General features: G+C 38.2%; 5 protein-coding genes across 6 annotated transcripts; 3 read left to right on the top strand and 2 right to left on the bottom strand.

The window, feature by feature from the left end:
* Positions 1-420: 420 nt before the first annotated feature.
* On the top strand, positions 421-1,701 carry LOC119993724 (homeobox-leucine zipper protein HAT7-like). Its single transcript, XM_038840943.1, has 3 exons — positions 421-559; positions 637-1,037; positions 1,227-1,701. Exons 1-3 carry the CDS (start codon positions 433-435, stop codon positions 1,569-1,571), a joined length of 873 nt encoding a protein of 290 aa, XP_038696871.1. The 5' UTR covers positions 421-432; the 3' UTR covers positions 1,572-1,701.
* Positions 1,702-4,735: 3,034 nt separating this feature from the next.
* Positions 4,736-6,341, top strand: LOC119993441 (AP2-like ethylene-responsive transcription factor PLT2). Its single transcript, XM_038840595.1, has 4 exons — positions 4,736-4,890; positions 5,206-5,244; positions 5,335-5,414; positions 5,500-6,341. Exons 1-4 carry the CDS (start codon positions 4,736-4,738, stop codon positions 6,339-6,341), a joined length of 1,116 nt encoding a protein of 371 aa, XP_038696523.1.
* Positions 6,342-6,724: 383 nt separating this feature from the next.
* LOC119993538 (galactose mutarotase-like) lies at positions 6,725-9,342 on the bottom strand. The gene is made up of 5 exons (XM_038840709.1): positions 8,841-9,342; positions 8,680-8,729; positions 7,695-7,818; positions 7,470-7,577; positions 6,725-7,351 (listed from the first exon to the last, which is right to left on the bottom strand). The coding sequence occupies exons 1-5, from the start codon at positions 9,019-9,021 to the stop codon at positions 6,732-6,734; spliced, it is 1,083 nt and encodes a 360-aa protein (XP_038696637.1). The 5' UTR covers positions 9,022-9,342; the 3' UTR covers positions 6,725-6,731.
* A 2,018-nt stretch (positions 9,343-11,360) lies between these two features.
* On the bottom strand, positions 11,361-12,519 carry LOC119993731 (uncharacterized protein At4g26485-like). Of its 2 annotated transcripts, XM_038840950.1 has the most exons (3): positions 12,216-12,515; positions 11,937-12,135; positions 11,361-11,801 (listed from the first exon to the last, which is right to left on the bottom strand). In XM_038840950.1, the coding sequence occupies exons 1-3, from the start codon at positions 12,481-12,483 to the stop codon at positions 11,513-11,515; spliced, it is 756 nt and encodes a 251-aa protein (XP_038696878.1). In that variant the 5' UTR covers positions 12,484-12,515; the 3' UTR covers positions 11,361-11,512. The 2 variants fall into 2 exon arrangements, with proteins under 2 accessions (XP_038696878.1, XP_038696879.1); XM_038840951.1 differs by lacking the exon at positions 11,361-11,801 and having other exon boundaries at positions 11,933-12,135; positions 12,216-12,519.
* Positions 12,520-12,601: 82 nt separating this feature from the next.
* Positions 12,602-18,572, top strand: LOC119993730 (translation factor GUF1 homolog, mitochondrial). Its single transcript, XM_038840949.1, has 12 exons — positions 12,602-13,082; positions 14,116-14,866; positions 15,253-15,409; positions 15,512-15,566; positions 16,369-16,436; positions 16,534-16,638; positions 16,720-16,791; positions 16,958-17,071; positions 17,318-17,458; positions 17,544-17,603; positions 17,852-18,059; positions 18,275-18,572. The coding sequence occupies exons 1-11, from the start codon at positions 12,753-12,755 to the stop codon at positions 18,015-18,017; spliced, it is 2,019 nt and encodes a 672-aa protein (XP_038696877.1). The 5' UTR covers positions 12,602-12,752; the 3' UTR covers positions 18,018-18,059; positions 18,275-18,572.
* Positions 18,573-18,941: the final 369 nt, after the last annotated feature.

Here is an 18,941-nt window from a genome sequence, read left to right as displayed (position 1 = left end):
TGACGGTTTATAGGAAACCAAGAAGCAAGAACAATGTGTTTATCTGTCTGTTTACTTGGATAACAGCAGTAAATGCTGTAATGATTAGCTGATTTATCATATGCTTATCATGTGTTTGTGTAAATGTCTGCGTGAAACAGAGAGCTAGAAAGAGTGAGAGAGAGAGAGACCCATAAGTAACAGTATCACAGGCTGGGTCCAATCTGTGATATATATTACTGAATCTCTGATATAAACACACACACACCTCTCCCTCTCTGTCTTTTATAGTCTAAAAAGGCTGTCTTTCTGCAAGAAATCCTCATCAGTCATCACCTCCCATGTCGTCTTCCCAATCAAACCTGACACCCCCCATGTCATGAGACTCTCAGCACTACAGAATCCATAACCATAAACCCACAAATTGTTCATGAAATTAATGACCATATTATTATGCATCTCAACATGGCCTTCCCTCCCACTCACCATGGTTTCTTGTTCCAATCCCAAGAGGCCAACAATGACCACCATCTTCCATCTCCCACTTCTCTCCCTTCTTGCCCTCCCCAACTCTTCCATGGTATGTGCCATTTTTTTCTACTGTTTTATCAATTTGTGTTGTTCCTTAATTTTAATGGGTGGTCCTTAATTTTTCAGGTAAAGGTGGACCACTGATGATGATGAAGAGATCAATGTCCTTTTCAGGAATTGACAGGTGTGATCAAGAGTTGGTGCATAATAATAATGGGGATGATGACTTGTCTGATGATGGGTCACAGCTACTTGGGGAGAAGAAGAAGAGATTGAACATAGAACAAGTGAAGGCTTTAGAGAAGAGCTTTGAATTGGGGAACAAACTTAACCCAGAGAGCAAAATGCAGCTAGCTAAGGCTTTAGATCTGCAACCAAGACAGATTGCTATTTGGTTCCAAAACAGGAGGGCTAGGTGGAAGACTAAACAGTTGGAGAAGGACTATGAGGTCTTGAAAAAACAATTTGATTCACTCAAAGCTGATAATGATGCTCTTCATGCTCAAAACAAGAAACTTCATGCAGAGGTAATCAAAATTAAACTTCTCTAATTTCCATTACATGAATTAGTTACTAGTGAATCTAGACGTTAAAGACTGCGTACATCTGTTGTTCCCAGATCCCCTCACTGCGTGAGCCTTGTGTCTTGGATTATGCACAAAATTTTCCATTACATGAACTCTCTACTTGACTGTTTGTTTCAAATGATGTTGCAGATACTGGCTCTTAAGAGTGGAGAATCAAACCATGAAGGTAACCTTAAGAAGGAAAATGAGGGTTCTTGCAGCAATGGAAGTGAAAACAGTACTCCTGATAACAACAACAATTTAGATCTCTCAAGGACACCACAATTGACAAGCAAACACCTCTTCCCAACATCATTTTCATCATCAATTAGGCCTCCAACTACAAGCATCACCCATCTCCTCCAAGGCTCATCAAGATCAGATCTCCAAATGGTTCTAGATGATCATCAAAATTTTTCCAGCATGTTCAATTCCATGGATGAGCAGCAAGGGTACTGGACATGGACTGATCAGCAGCACCAACAATATAATTAATTTCAAGCATCAAAAGCAGTACTACTATTCTACTCAGAAGAAAATTAGGATCTTTTTCCTATGATTAATTTTCTGTTCCTTTTGTTGATGTAATAGATTGGTGTATAGAATTTTGAACAAATCTGCTTCAGTATCAGTAGTGGGGGACTTTTTGGTTAATTTTGAATCATAGTAGTTAGAGAAAAAAAATCCTGATACATTTGCTAGTAAGTGGGTTTCCAGCTCTGGCAATGTAGCATGGGCCATGCAATAAAAAGACAATTTTTTTTTTGAAGGTTGAAGGGGACGTTTGTATATGTATATCAGTATATCTGACAAGGGAAAGCATCTAACTGTGCATCATCTTCTTCTGTATGATGTCCATGTGAATTCCTGCCACCACTACTTCCCTAACATTCAACGAAACAACACAAAATCATCCACCATATCCTCCTCTTAGTTTGTGGGGGTTATGGTGCTCAAGGAGGTTGGAAGTTTGAATCAATTAGTTGAGATATTTTTGTGGAATTTTGATTTTGTGGGTTTGTCCCACTTTCGGGCCCCAACAAGCATGAGATTCGGTACAGTCTTACCTGTCACTTGCGTGGTGTGGACTATGTTGACAGTCCGAAATTTACGGCCACTCAACTATCCAAATGACATGTAAGATTGGGTGGTTCCTCCATTAAAAAAATATGGGAAATTTTATTTACACCACATAAAGTATTAAGTTTACATCATTTTTTTTACCTTATAAGTTTACATCCATATTTGATAAGTTTACACCAAATATTTAATGGATATCCTAAACTACCCTTAATTTATAAAATTATGATTAACAAAGTGTTAAGTTTACACACCTCATTAAAAGTGTTAAGTTTACCCACCTCATCAATTGAACTAAAATTATATTCTGTATTTCAGTCAAGTATTTGACAATGATTGTTTCGTCAAAATTGAATTGCTACGCAACAAGATGAATCAGGAAAATTCAAAATGTTGGATTTAGTTAAGCCAAATCACTACTATAATCAACCATGAATAATTCACTACTTATCATAGTCTCTTTCGTAGATGCATCCTCCTACATTGGAAGAATATGTAATTAGTGAAACTGAACATTTTTTTTGAAGACAAAAAAAGGCAAAAACTTCTACAAAGAAACAAAACATATACTAAACCCGTTAAACATGGTTGGCCTATGCTCAGTAAAACAAAGAACAAAAAAAATGGAGCATGTAAATTAATAGAGCAAATTTTTGAAATTCCTACACTTCTATATTCATGACAACACTGCTAAAACAGAAGTCCCTTATGTGATGCGCATATTATTATACACCTTTTTGCTTATGTTTTTACGTTGAATTGACTTTTTGTTTATCGAAATAAGATTGGATTTTGCATAAATTATATTTTTTATGCTTTTTCAGCTCCTTACGCTCAACAGCTGCTCAACCTATGCTCGAGCATAGATGTCACAATATTGATCAGCAGCTAACGCTCAATAGACGCTCAACAGCTGGTCGACAGAATAAAATCCGAGAATTAGAAGTTCGACTTGTTTTAGAAGTTTCATTTGTGTGAATCGTTATCTTCCATCTTCAACACTTATTCAATAAATCTAGCGTTGAAAAGTTTTTGGCCTATAGAATTATATCTCTTTTTGAGAGAATTTGTGTGTAAACTTATAAGTTTCTAGTATAATATGTAAATACATATTTAATATTTATTTTTAATAAATGGTATATTTGTAATTCCAAATAAGGATATATATGTAAATAAAAAAAATTAAAAAGTTATGTAAACTTAGTAGTTTATGTGGTGTAATTAAAATTTCCCAAAAAATATATATTGAAGGAAAGATGTGTGGAGGTATCATAAGTACTATTTTACAATTTATTAATGTCAGGATTAGTGTAGAGCACATGATTATAAGATTTTAGTCGACTCCCATAATCTTTTAAGATCTCATTAGTTTAATCAACCACCATTATCGCAACGAATCTCTTGCTTGCTCCCTAATTAATCAAAAACTTAACCGTTACAAGGCAATTAAGGTATATATGTTAGGCCTTCTATGGTAACAATCACAGGTGAATTAATTTATTAAGTTGCAGAGACAAGAAAATTAGCCTGAAATGCACTCTCTTTATACATTTCTTACATTTAAACAATCAAAATAGTTGACCTATAAAACAATATGATTTTTTTATTAAAACAATATGATTTTTTTTTATTAAAACAATACGATATTGTTAAAACATATTCCATTCCAGTAAATTAATGAATACTAAAGAAAGTGAAATTGGTTAATTTTTGGTGTTATATAATTAATCAGCCCCAATTTAACTAGGTATATAAATAAATTATGAATAGTAAATCCCACATTGGAATCGGATTCACATAACGTATAGTAAATCCCACATCGAAATCGGATTCACATAACTTACTTGAGTGGGCATATAAACAAATGTTATGCCTCTCTCACACGACCAACGAATTTTTTTGGCTTAAGAACAAATTGTGACGATTCAAGAAAAACAAATTCATAGGCTTTTTGGCCCAAAACGAATAATATTAGTTCGAAGAATTTGGGCTGGATTTTCTAACACTAATAAAGTTACAATTATATGTGATTAGAAAGTAAGAATTGTTGAGAGATATATGGGCTATTGCTTGGGCTTGTGTTTATAATGGTACCCAATTGTTGTGAGAGGTCCAAACTAGTATTAATTGTCTTGGACAGCAAAAGTTGATGTGGAATACCTATTATAGGCACACAAAAAATATACATTTTTGTAATTTGGAATTATAATAATTTAGCTACCATTTTTGGGTTTGGGCTCAAAGATGTACATCAAGCAAAATTTAGGCAAGATCATTAATTATTACATCTATAAGACCAACAATTTGTAGATTAGTTTCTTCACATATTTTGCCTGAAAATTCCAATTCCCTGGGAAAGGAGAGAAAAAGGTTTGAGAACTTCTAGAAAAGGTCATAGTTTTTGCAGTAAGAGAGTTTTTTTTTTGTCTAATCTAAATGATTTTTTGATGAAGATTTGATTTGATTTTTTTTTTCCTTTTTGATTGAACAGGTGATTAGTGTGCTAATTTCAAGATTTGATATTTTCTTCATAAATCCATCGAGTTTTTTTTAATTAATTAATTTATTTTTAGTATAGAATGGACAGAGAAGAAGAAGATGGTTCTCAGGTTCCTCAAAGCCCATCTTCAACACTTGTAGCTGGTGAAGTCAAAGATTCAAACTCAACACCATCTGACAGAGGAAGTGAAACCAATAATGAAGAACATATAGAGCCATCAGAGAATAAGACTCGGTGCGTTAAAAAGTTGTGTTTCATGCATATATATTTCTGTCCAATTAATCATTGTATATAGCCTGGTTGGTAATATCTCAAGACTTAAGGGGTATGGTGCTTGAGATCGAGAGTTCCAATCGACCAATGAAAATATTTTTTTTGGGAAATCATAGTTTCGTGGGCTTGTTCCACTTCCGATCTCCTACCCATATGGGCTTTGGCCCAATCTTATCCATCGCCAGCATGGTTCTTCCTATTCTAGCGGTCCAAAATTTAGGAGAAAAAATATTTGTGTCCAATTAATATAAATTTCATATTGTTCTTTAATTTCAGAAAGATCAGAGGAGGCTCTATCTTTGTTGGAGTTTCAAGGTAATTCAATTATTGCTCTCTCTCTCTCTCTCTCTCTCTCTCTCTCTCTCTCTCTCTCTCTCTCTGAAATGGATTGTTTTGTGCAAACAGAAGTGCTTATAATAAGGACAAATGGCATGCAAGGATAGGGAAAGGCGGTGACAGAAAATGCCTCTACCTTGGAATATTTGGTGAGCTCTACAATCTTCCAACTACAATTGCAGTTCATAATGTGCTTTGATTTCTTACGTTTAGTCTTGTCTAACAATCATGTAGATACTGAAGAGGAAGCCGCCAGAGCCTACGACATTGCAGTGATAAGGCTGAGAGGAAAGAACAAGAGGACAAACTTTGATAAGAGTAAATATGATGTTGAAGGTATCCTCAGAAGTCCAGATCTTAAACTCGGCAAAGGTGCTTCAAGGCTGGTGAGGGAGACTTCTGTGGAAGAACTTCTGCAGAAAATCAAACCCGTCGACAAGAATGAATCCCCGAAACCGGAACTGAATCCTCAGGCCTTCAACTCCTACTTCAATGGCAATGTTCTGTTCCAGCAGAATCAGAATCATTTTAGCCTGATGCAGCAGCCTCAACATTCTGGCTTATATCACTTGGCAGCTGGAGGGTCCTTTAGGGGTGTTGGACAAGTGCAGCCACATCAAATGCTCACAACCCAGTTTGGTTTTAATCAGAACCCAAGTCCTCAGTTCCATCAGAACTTCAGAGGTGTTAACTGTCAGCAGCTACAGCCCCGTCGTTACTACGATTTCTTTGGCGACTTGTCGACATCAACTGAAGGTGGTAACAATGTTTTGGGAAGTAATCACAGTGGTGGAGGAAACACAAGCAGTGGTGGCTTGCAAGCCAAGTCGCCATCAACAGAAGGTGGTAACAATGTTTTGGGAAGTAATCACAGCGGTGGAGGAAACACAAGCAGTGGTGGCTTGCAAGCCAAGTCGCCATCAACTGAAGGTGCAGGTAACAATGTTTTGGGAAGGAATCACAGTGGTGGAGGAAACACAAGCAGTGGTGGCTTGCAAGGTGAAAAGAAGGCAGCAACTGCAGAATATGCAAGCCTTGGGGAAGATCTGTGTTTGGGCATGCCCTTTCATGTTTGATAGATTTTGCATTTAAAAATAATGTTGATCTTGGTTTCAATGTTTTGTGGTAATTTAGATTGCTTATGAGTCTGTTTGGGGCAACTTATTGTTATAAGCTCGCGGGAGACGTTGTACCAAACACCCCGGAATGCTAGCTTATAAAACGTGTCTTTGATTCTATGGTTCTGCTTCTTTTTACGTTTCGCAATCAAAAGTTAAATGAGTACTTATGAAACTTGACAGAGAAATGGTAACTAGACATTGAGTGCATGAGAGCAATATGGAAAATCCTTCAATGTAATATAATGGGATTGTACAGTTTTTTTTTTCCTTCTTATTAATTCTTCAACTACATGTTGCCTCCATCAGTCCAGTTTCTCCCAAAAAAAAAGAAAGTAAAATGGTGGCCTAATGAGTTGAAAACTTGAACAGCATATGATGCTTGTAAGTGTGGCCAGGTCTCACTATCTGTGAAGGGAAGTTGGGGTGATTCACTGCATCAGGGAACCCTTGAGTCTCAAAACATAGTCCTGCATGAGCTTGATATACAGCTCCATGTTTTCCCTTTACGCCGTTCAGATAATTTCCTGTATAGAACTGCACACCCAGTTGATTCGTCAGTAGCTCCATCTTCCTTCCTGACTTCTTATCGTACACGATAGCTGCTGTCCTCATCTTGTGGCTCAAACCGCCATTAAGCGCGTAGTTTATATCATAGCCGTTGGGAAGCTTGTCCATCTTGGAATTGATGGCATGGGGTTCGAGAAAATCGTATGGTGTACCTTTCACCGACACAACTTTGCCAGTTGGAATAAGCTTGCCGTCAACAGGTGTATAATGTGATGCAAAGATCTGAATTACTTGAGACAGGACATCACCACTGTCGTGGCCGCCAAGGTTCCAATACGTGTGCTGGGCTAGATTCACTGGTGTGGCCTTGTTTAGGGCTTTGGCTTTCATTATTATGTCCAATTGGTTGTCTTCCGGGAGGGTGTAGGACACAGTGACAGAGAGATTACCAGGGAATCCTGCAAAGTAAAATAAAATTTGAGCTTTTTTTTTCTCCTACTCTATTTTTGCTCGAAACGTGACAGTAAAGTGTGAATATAAAGAAGGGAGTAAAGTAGAATACTCTAACCGTCTAACCTTCTTCACCATCAAAGCTGCTGTAAGCGAAGACGATGTGAGGAGCGGGACCTTTATTGCTATGCTTCTTTACTTCCCAAATAACATCAGAAAATCCCTTTGAACCACCTAAAGTACATAAAGAAAATCATTAAATAAAGATATTACATACCGTGGAGGCGTGGATGCAATTTTCAGAGATTTTTGTGAAGAGAGTTGAGTTAATAAGACATAAAGACTGCTTACCATGAAGCATATTTTTCCCTTCATTAGCTACTAGGTTATAGTGTTTTCCATCTAGAGTAAATTGAGCACCCGCGATTCTATTGGCTACCCGTCCAACAATGGCTCCAAAGTAAACTGAATCATTCTGCACCAGCGAACGCCGAACAGAAGAAAAAACCGCAACTCAATCTCTCTTAGGAATGAGAGAACAGCAGAATCAATCAAGGACAAGGAAATTATGAGCAGATTAACAAGGTGTTTGCATTGAACCGGGGTCCTTTCTTCCATCAGCTAAAGCAAGGATTCATTTTTTTTGAATTCTAAGTAAGGATTCATATACAATCGAAAAACCGAGATAGGTAAATTAAAAGACAAGCCATTCATAAGTACCAAAAACCAGAAAACTTATTTCCATCTTCTACGCATACAGCAGTAGATGAAAACTGAGATATAAAGTGATGGATCCCAGAATTCAACATACTCATGCTCAGTAACACTTCCAAGAACTTATGTACTGTAGCCTATTCCTTAGGACGTGAACCAGGGCAAGATTCAAGTCCCCTCTCACGCTAACAATAATAAAAATATTACTTACATAAAAAAGGACTTATGGACTGACCTCACTGGGAAGCTAAACAAGGAAAGAGACACTTTTAAAACATGGGACAGCTTCACATGAAACATATGCATTCCAACATAGTATGACATAAGATTTAGATACCCAATTGTCTTAGATGAGTACTGCTACCATGAAAACCCAAGGACAACGTCTTTTTTTTAAATAAAAAAAAATAGTAGACAAACCCAAAGCCTAGGTCGCCAGTCAATTGAATTTGCTGATATATAACTGTACTTGTAGATAGAATAAATCTAGCTCTATCGATCGTCTTGTCAAATCACATTATTCTTGATTCTCCTCAATTATTGAAAGTAGAAAGTGTCAAGAGCAACCTTATTCTCTGCTAATGTGGATCTTCCAAAGAAAGTGGGTTTGATCTCAACTCACCTTGTAGCCCATGACTTTATCATATCCAAGAACAACATCGGCTAGCTTTCCTACACATATAGCACAAGACAAAGAACAACATTTCAAAAGAAAATTAAATCAGAGAGAAAAATTCAACCCAGAAAACACGATCAATGGATCTCAGAAAGAACAAATCTTACCATGTTCGTCAGGCACAACAAGGGACATGATAGTGGCACCCCAGTTGGTGAACTTTACAGAGAAATTTCCCTTCTTGAGCTCATAAATCCCAACAGTCTCTTTAGCCCAAGAACCACTGAGAAACCCAAAACCCACCACAATGCTTAAACAAAGTAGCGCAGAGAATTGAGACTTAGCCATATATATCTCGTCTATTTTCTTTCTGGGTTTTTTGTCTGAGATTCAGAAAAAGATCATATACGTATCTGGCTGACTATTTTATTAGGAAGTGAGAGAGAGAGATGGGGTAATAGTGTAATACAGGGAAGCAGATAATGATCTTCAACTAAGCTGGTCAGCATTAGTACAATGGATTTGTTCCTTTTGTCAGATAAAGCTGTAGACCAGTATGGACCATGGAGTATGTCTGGATCTCACAAATGGGTTGTCAAGGTAGGAAGATGAGAGATTCATATGGGATTAGTAATTAGGATTATTAACTTAAAGAATGTGGATTTTGACTTGGTAAAATCAGGGCACAATGTGATAAGATTCTTGATTGATTGTGATTAATTAGTTGTACTTATTTGCATTCATCTTCGATGGAATCGATGCTGATCCCAAGTTTCTAAAGATAATTAACTAACAAAGTAGACATGTGAGATACACGTGTTCCAAGTTCTGACATACTCAACAAACTCTTATAATTTTTCTAATTTAATACTCAAATCCTTTCAATGTTTTGTAATTTAAATCTCAGAACCCCGTAAATAAATGTGAAAACGTGCGCCTCACGAGGTTCTTAATCGGTTAATCAAACTAACGGATGTGATTTAAGAAAATTAATGATTTGTTTGGGAGCTTGATTGTCAAATTTAAAAACCGATGGGTCAATCAATAATAACGATAAAACTAAGGGGGCATCAGTGCATTTTACCTTTTAATGGGATAAGTATCGCGGATGGTCTGGGCCTGGAAGCTGGAAGCTTTGTTGTTGTGTTATGTTTATGGGCCAGGGTCTCTTTGATCCGAAGCAATTATTAGACCAAAGTGAGCCCATGGAGCATTTAGGGGTAATTCCGTAATTACAAATTAGGTCAAGTCCCCCTTATGGGCCATTTACAAGAAGGACCTGGACCAAGAAGCACGAGTCCATCATGGGCCCAAGAACTGAAGTAAATGCATGCACGAGTACCGCCGACTTGGAGGGTACGACATTTGGTTCGTCGCCTGTAAGACGCCTAATTGCCCGCCTGGACCGAACCTAGGTGCTGATTTTGGGGAGGCACCCATGATGCTGATTGTGTTTGTTAGTGTACCGATGAAAGATATAGTTGTTGCTGTTCAAAAGAGTGGCTTTGCTTGGGCATTGGATAGTGACAATGGGAGCCTAATCTGGTCTACAGTAAGTCACTTCACTAGTTAATTTCTTATATCAAGTTAGGCATGTTTTGCTCTCACTAATTTGAAGGTAAATGTAGTACCCGGCTCAAATGAGCATGGCCACAAACCTTTACAGTGTCAAATTTTGTGGTACTAGGCGAGTTACCGAGTGGCGACAGAGCTTAATACTCTAAATAACACATCAAGGAAGAAGTGAAGTGCGTAATATAATAGATATGTCAAACTTCTAACTAGTAGCAATCATTTTTACTAGGCTCAAATTAATATGGTTTGGTGTTGGGCTTAGGAAGACAAAGATGTGCAGCCTAGCATAACCTAACTCAAAGCAGACAAATTATTACTAGTGTGGAGGGGGTACAAGAGATTGCACGCATGTCCAAAGCAGGGGCGAGCATAAGATCTTATGTTAGGGTGGACAAATTTTTTTTTGGTATTTATTAATTATGATTTCAAAAGTACGAAAAATAACACTAAAGTCAAAAGTTTATAAAATAGTGATACGAAATAATTGAAAGTCACCTTACGAATATGCTCGACAATTTTTCATATTTTTAAAATCGTTTCATGATAATTTCATTTGCAGATATCATACTTTAAGGTGTGCATAACAACTAGCAAGTCATTCATCTGATAAACTAACAAATAACAAGCTCACGCCTCACGTTTGAGGCTGGGTAGGACATAGGAGAGAAAGGCGAGAGGCAGAGTATAATGGCTGAGCTACATGGTGGACAAAAGTTGGGTCAAATGGCTAAAAGCCTACAATTACCCTTGGGTGGGCCAAATGACTTATCAGGGTGGGCAAGAGTCTGACTACAGGGTGAGCAAAAGGCTCGATTGAAGATCCGAAAAAAGCTTTGAGGGAAAAAATCAAGAATGGACAATTGCCCACCGTATGCCCGTAATGGGTCCGCTTCTGGTCCAAAGGAATAGTCGGAACAAAATATTGGACACTTTGGATGCGGTTTTTACATTTAAAGTATTATTTGTTCTGAAGTACTTTTACAGGCGTTCCTACCTCCTCTTACGAATTTATTTCAAGAAAATATCTCGTTTCTCCCACTCGAACTCACAATGAGAACGAGAAGGAAAGGTTAATGAAACAAACTAAGGCAAACATAGATACTGAAACAAACTAGATGGTCATAGGAAAAAGCTTTTGTCATTCAAACATAGATACTGAAACAAACTAGATGGTCATAGGAAAGCAACATATTTTACCAAAGTTCCCTCGCCGTTGACCATACCATCATTAGTCAAGAGTTTAACAGTTGTAATCTCATTACAATCAAATATGGGAGAGTTTGCGTATGAACTTGTAAGTACTGCAATCGCCAAGGTGAAAGGAATCATTGGAGGAGCTTCCTTGAGCTCTCTTGTTATTATATCCTGGATAATCATCTTTGTTAAAAGGCACGGCTTCATGGAGAACCAACCCTATCTTCTCTGCTTTCTTAACTAAATCCCATTTGTTGTAGGGATCACCCTCCTTGTGCGATATATGAATCTCCCCTGTATTCTCCCTCAGCAGAACCTTTGCATTCTTCAAGAAACCCTTTATCAGTCTCTTGTTCAACCTATTCAGACCCCATCAAAAATCAACATTCAAAGTAGACCCAAATTGACATATATGAAAACCCAGAAGCCATTCATTGAAAGAAAAAATTAATGGAACTTCATTGAAGTAATGGAGATTAGGAACGGGAAATTACTGGATCTGGCAGTAACTAGCCTCTCGAAAGAGAAAACCCACATGGGGGAAGTTGTAGACAATCCGATCAAACCTCTGAGTCTTGAGGAAGTAATGGCGGCCCATCTGCTTTGCATCAACTCCATAGAGAACCAAGCATCCTCTCTCTTCTAGCTCCCTAACATTCTCCACTCCATTACTGTACTTGTTCGTTATGTTTTCTGCATCATTTCATGAAAAAGAAAGGTACTAGTTTATTTTATAATCTGAGAAAACAAACAGAAGTTGGGTTAGGAGAAACCTTGGCTATCAAGCGAGGAGGCAACCATGTTGAGGGCGGAACCAAACTCTCTGGCCAGGCAAAGAGAGAAGGAGAAATCTCCCTCCCCAACCAAGAGTATTCTGTGCTTTGATGAGTAGTGGGTTTTCCATTTCTCTACCAGTCCTCTCTCATAATCGTCTTCATCACTGTCTTCTTCTTCTTCTTGTGACGATGATTCAATTTCCTCGCGTTCTTCCTTTCCCATCTCGATCTCTGTCTCACTAAATTTTTTCATCTTTCTTAACATCTAAGGAAAAGGAGCAGACTTTCATCTGCTCGGCCAGTCAACAATGAAGCACTTTACTTTGTCTTCAGCTTGGGCTTTGGAATTGGGCTTGAGCATCTTTTGGTTTTGGCCTTTTGGGTTTGATATTAGGCTTTAGCTTGGTCTTGATTAGAGAATTATTGGGCTCAACCCGAATCGACCTTGCCCGAGTCCACCCGAACACCTACTTTGAGCAACACCATGGTCTCTGTTTCACGATAGTTTGTGCTTCGCAGTCGCAAAACCCCGATATGGGTTTTCTACACAGAGCTTCGAAAACCCTGAAATCATCCAAAACGTTGTCTCTGTTACAATCCTACCCTGTATTTAGACGCGACCCACTTAGTTACGGTTTAAGAGACCGACGTTTTGGGTTAACAAGCTCATTTTGCTCCCACCCCCGTCAAAATGACAAACAAAATGTTATAGATTTGAGCCAGTACCCGCCGGAGAGGATCCGAAACTTTTCGATAATCGCGCACGTTGATCATGGCAAGTCCACCCTCGCAGACAGGCTCTTGGAGCTTACTGGGACCATCAAAAGGGGACATGGCCAGCCACAGTACCTTGATAAGTTGCAGGTTAGTTTGAGTGTTTAAAATTGTCTCTTTAGCAAGTAATGACGATGGGTTTTATGGCTGTGTTTGGTAAGGGATTGGATAGGACTAGACGACAATAAACTGGATTGGATTGGGTTCAACAGGACTAGATGGGATTATATTATGATGAAAAGAACTGACATTTTCCACTGCAGTGTCATTTTCTCCGTTATTGAATTTTCAATAACAAGTAAAAGTCTTGCTGTGAGCACTTAACATTGGTAGAAATTTTGCTAAATTTGAAAGTGTTAGCTTTTGAAGATATTCTGATTTTACAAAGAGTTTAATGTGTGCGGTAAAGGTTTTTGTTTCAATAGTTATATGCCTAGGTGTTTTCCTTTTATTTAGCTGCAGGTATTTTCCTGCGCTTGGCCAAAAGGTTCACCCATAGAATTAAAGAAGTAGAAAAGGTTTTGATTCCCTCTAATATTATGTTGTTATATTCATTTATGTCTGGGTACAAATCTTAAAATGATGACCTGCCTGGGCTTCTTGGATTTTGCTGACTCTATGTTCAGTCTCTTAGGCTTATGCTAGTTGAAATTAATGTTGCTTGGCATGTGGAATGAGAACAAGGAATTCCATGTTCCTGAAATGTCGTACGCTTGGGGTTTGCTTGGATGAATTGCTTAGGTAGGGCTAGCAAACAAACTGGTGAAGTTTCAATTAGATGGTGATTGATTGGAAACAATAATGAAATGCATTTTGGATGTTTATTTGGAGTCGGAATCGTTATGTTTACCGTTATGCCACCAGAAGCATTAAGAAGTAGATGATGAGATGAAATTTTCAGAATCGGCCACTACAGTGATTTGACACACAGAAAGCCAACTCTTGGGATTGCAGTTCTCTAGAGGACTGCAGTTCACTAGAAATTTGAGCTGCATTTACACATTGCTAGATAATAGTTAGATTTCTTGATCTTTATCGCAGTTTTTAGAAAATAGTATTAGCTCTCTAAAAATTAAATGACTTTATTTTCTTCATGTACCTAATACAATTGAGATTATCTTAGGTAGAGAGAGAAAGGGGGATAACTGTTAAAGCTCAGACAGCAACCATGTTCCACAAGTACAAGAATCATGGTGCCAACAATAATGATGAACATTACCCAGAAACTTTTCTATTAAATCTAGTTGATACACCTGGTCACGTCGATTTCAGCTATGAAGTATCAAGATCGCTGGCTGCTTGCCAGGGGGTGCTTTTGGTTGTTGATGCTGCCCAAGGTGTCCAGGCACAAACAGTGGCCAACTTTTATCTTGCTTTTGAATCTAACCTCTCGATAATACCTGTCATAAACAAGATTGACCAGCCAACTGCTGATCCTGATCGTGTCAAAGTGCAACTAAAATCAATGTTTGATCTTGATCCCAGTGATTGTCTATTGACATCTGCAAAAACAGGGCAGGGTCTTGAGCAAGTCCTACCTGCAGTCATTGACCGCATACCGCGTCCTCCTGGGGAAACCAATTCACCTTTGCGTATGCTTTTGTTGGATTCTTACTATGATGAGTACAAAGGAGTAATCTGCCATGTTGCAGTTGTTGATGGTGTGCTATGCAAAGGGGATAAAATTGCATCTGCAGCAACTGGGCAATCTTATGAAGTTTTGGATGTTGGGATCATGCATCCTGAACTCACTCCAACTGGCGTTCTTCTTACTGGACAAGTGGGATATGTTGTGAGTGGCATGCGGTCAACTAAAGAAGCACGTGTTGGGGACACTCTACATCATAACCGAAGTGTTGTAGAGCCTCTTTCAGGTATATCCAATACTTTATTTTCTAAGTATTTTTCATTTAATAAAGATTATAGCTTTAGATAGGGACACATGGCCTAAAAGAATCCACATGGTGAATTAAAAATGATTTATCTTATGAATTCCTGTAGTCAACCTCAATCCTCAAACTGTTTCGGACAAAAACTTTGATGAAAATGATGGTTTTATTTTTCTTGCCTTTGATAATGAAATACTGGAAATTCTGTGAAAATTCCTCTTGCATTCACAATTACTTGTTTCTTGAAATTAGGCCTGAAGTGAACAAGAAACAAGTCACAGTTAGAGATCATTGCTACATTTTACAATCAACGAAACTGTCTTTGACACCCTTCTCTTGTTTGTGCTTTTTTATTTCTTTACGAAATATAGGTTTCAAGCCTGCAAAACATATGGTTTTCTCTGGGCTGTATCCAGCTGATGGATCTGATTTTGATGCACTCAACAGTGCAATCGAGAGATTGACATGCAATGATGCTAGCGTGTCTGTTGCTAAAGAAAGTAGCTCGGCACTTGGTCTGGGTTTTAGGTCTGCCTTCCTTTTTTGGTTGACATATCCTCTAATGGGATTGAGGTTGTTACTTAGCTTCAAATTGAGTAATTCTTTGTGTTTCTTTGGTCTTTTCTACAGGTGTGGTTTCTTAGGCTTACTTCACATGGATGTTTTTCATCAACGGCTTGAACAGGTAATGTTTTCTATATCAAGCCTAAAAGTTAAAATAGGTGATAACTTTGCTGATTTTATGTAGGTGTACATCCGGACAGGCATGTATATTATAATAGGTAATATTAGGTATTAGGTGCATAACTGTCAGTCCTGCTAAGAATAAGCAAAAGGAACATGAAAATTAGAAGAGTTGTGTTTTAAGTGAAATTTCGTCATCTATTTGTTACGGAAACAGGAAGCCCTAAAGCATGTTCTTCTAACTGAAGTGAGGAGTATCTTGCTCAGGCAATAATCCATCCATGAAATGTCCCATGAGAGATGTTGTGGCTGCCAAGTTAATTACCATAAGGCTTTTTTTGTTCTTTTTGTAAAAAACAGTGAAGCTCAGATGGCATAAGAACCTCTTAATATCAGTAGAGGCGTTGATAAGGGTTCACATTTAGTCCCACTCTCACTCCTATGCTCATCCTGCACACATGTACAAACCCCCTAGCACACACTATCTCAGAAGATCTATGTGCATGTAAATTGAGTTACTGTTGATTCATGAATCTTGATTGCCTTTTGTTTCCACCCTGTATTGCCTAATTTTTGTGATAATAGAATTTGAATGGCTTGAGGTTTAGGGTCTGTCGGTCTGACCAAATTTTATGGTTGTTTTTTGTTAATTATTGCTATGTTGAAACTTCTTTTTGTCTGTGTGCTGATGCCATGTTGTCAATTAACCTTGCGCTAGAGGCCTAGAGCAAAATTTAATTTTATCACTGAAGCCCATGAGTCACACTAATAGTTGCTTCATTCTACCCATGCGTGTAAGACAGGAGTATGGAGCTCACATTATCTCTACCGTTCCAACTGTTCCATATATTTTCGAGTATTCTGATGGAAGGTACGTTATTTTAAATGGTGACTCTTCATCATCAGATTTTGGGCACTCATCCTTTGTCAATAATATATTAATATGTATTGATGCCTTTTTTTTCTAGCAAAATAGAAATCCAGAATCCTGCTGCTCTGCCCTCAAATTCTAAAAAACAAGTAACTGCTAGTTGGGAACCTACAGTAATTGCCACAATTATTATTCCTAGTGAGTAAGCTCCCACATTCCCTTTAGTTGAGTAGCTCTTTATGCATCCAAAGCCTATACTCATCCAATCTCTTATTGATTTAAGGTATGTCGGGCCTGTTATTACCCTTTGTTCAGAACGTAGAGGGGAGCAGATGGAATATTCATTTATTGACAGGTAATCGTTTATGGGACATTAGCATTCCTTTTACCTATCTAAAACAATAGCCAAATTTTCTGTGGACTATCCTCTTTAAGTAATTAATGCTTCATTTTTTATGTATATTCACCATATGTACTTATTCAGAGTTGGTATATTGTCCATATGAATTTTATTTATGCAGTCAAAGAGTCTTTCTGAAGTATCGTTTGCCCTTGAGGGAAATTGTGGTCGACTTCTACAATGAACTAAAGAGTATAACATCAGGATATGCATCATTTGATTATGAGGATTCAGAGTATGCTCTCTCTCTCTCTCTTCACACATACACATGCATAGAATGGCATACGTGGTTACAGACACGCATTTCTCTGTGAAGCCTTTGAATTTTATATCAAAATTGGCCCCTTTTAAAATCTTTTTGGGTAAGGAGATCTGTATTTTGGGGTTGGATTGGGTTGGGGGGTGGAATACCTTCTGATGCTTTGATATAAAACTTTGAACCATAGTTTCTCTGAAGGCAATCTGATGGCTATTTCAACAGGTATCAGCAATCTGATATGGTAAAACTTGATATTCTTTTGAATGGACAACCAGTTGATGCAATGACAACTATTGTTCACAAGTTGAAGGCACAACGTATTGGGCGCGAATTGGTGGAGAAGCTCAAGAAATTCATAGACAGGTAGGTTAAGTTTTCATTGAAGCATTTAAACCATGTTAGATTTTCTTCGTTTATCAGTGACCTTATATTATTTGTTCTTTAACAGGCAAATGTTTGAGATAATTATACAAGCTGCAATTGGATCAAAGGTCGTTGCAAGGGAAACGTAAGTCATGTGACTTCTAGTAATTTTAAGAATGGCTTTGGAGTTTTTTAGAGGGTTTTTGTGTCAGCAGCTCTTTGTTATCATTGATATGATTTGTACCCGAGATATCAATCTTATGTTGTCATAGCATCTTTGGCAATTTTCGCAAGTGAATTGTCATATGTTATTGTTGCAAGCTTCATTGATCATCTGAGAAGTGATCTATGAAATCACTGCTTTGCTAAGCCTCCTTGTTTGTTTTTCTATAGGATTTCTGCAATGAGAAAGAATGTTCTTGCAAAGTGTTATGGTGGGGATGTTACTCGCAAAAGGAAGTTACTGGATAAACAGAAGGAAGGCAAGAAGCGGATGAAGCGCATTGGTTCTGTTGATATTCCTCAAGAGGCATTTCATGAACTATTGAAGGTGTCATAGTCGAAGATGTTCCAAATAATTGGGCATGTCTGCTGAATACTGGTAAGGTCAATATTCATAACCGGATTGGTTTAGCTAGTAACATAACTGGATTATCTTACCTAAAGCAGAGTGTTAATAAGTTGTTTCATTTACGAATTTCTCGTTTTTCATGTCTCGTCTATCATTTAGAAGATTTGTTGCAAGATGTGTGCCTTACATGAAACATAATGTCCTGGAGAGGAATTGCTGAACGGGATCTCTTTCCTTGTTTCTAGGATTTTCGGACTCATTTTTAGTCGTCGCGAGTAAGTTGCCGGGAGGGTGCCATTCCAGAAAAACAGAAGCAGCAAATGAAGTGCATCGACCTCTCGTCAGGTCTCAGGAGGGCCTCCTGATGGTGAACATTGCAAGGTTTGATGTGGGTGAGTAACATGATAGCCACCGTATGTGTGATAATCAGTGACAAATTTTCTTCCAGAATAATCCATGTTGACATTTCAGATATTAGGATACTGGAGAGTGGAGACATCCAAAGATATTAGTAAACTCGGCTTCATTTGATTCGCATTCATATTTCATCATCTGATATTGTGCAGCCTAGATTAGACCATTAGCCTGAACAGCCCGGCCCAGTAACCCGTCACAGGTTGGGCTGGGGTTTCCAGCCCACTAGGCCAGCTCCGTTTAGTGGCACGAGATGGTCTGGCCTGGCCCGCAAAGTTAAACAGATGGGCAGGCCCGGCCCACCAGATAGTGGGCCACCATGTGGACCAGGCCGGCCCATTACACTCTAGCCTGGGGAACAAAACCATGCTTCACAAGAGAAATGAAAGCTATGCCATTACAAGGAATCTTCATGCCTGCGCCTTCATGGTATGAAGTTGAATGTCGGGGACGTTCATGGAAAAACTTGCCTGTGGAAGAAAAATCATTAGAAATCAG

The sequence above is a fragment of the Tripterygium wilfordii genome, chromosome 23 (assembly GCF_013401445.1).
Source record: "Tripterygium wilfordii isolate XIE 37 chromosome 23, ASM1340144v1, whole genome shotgun sequence".
NCBI classification, from domain to species: Eukaryota; Viridiplantae; Streptophyta; class Magnoliopsida; order Celastrales; family Celastraceae; genus Tripterygium; species Tripterygium wilfordii.
This window is presented reverse-complemented; position numbering and strand designations above follow the sequence as displayed.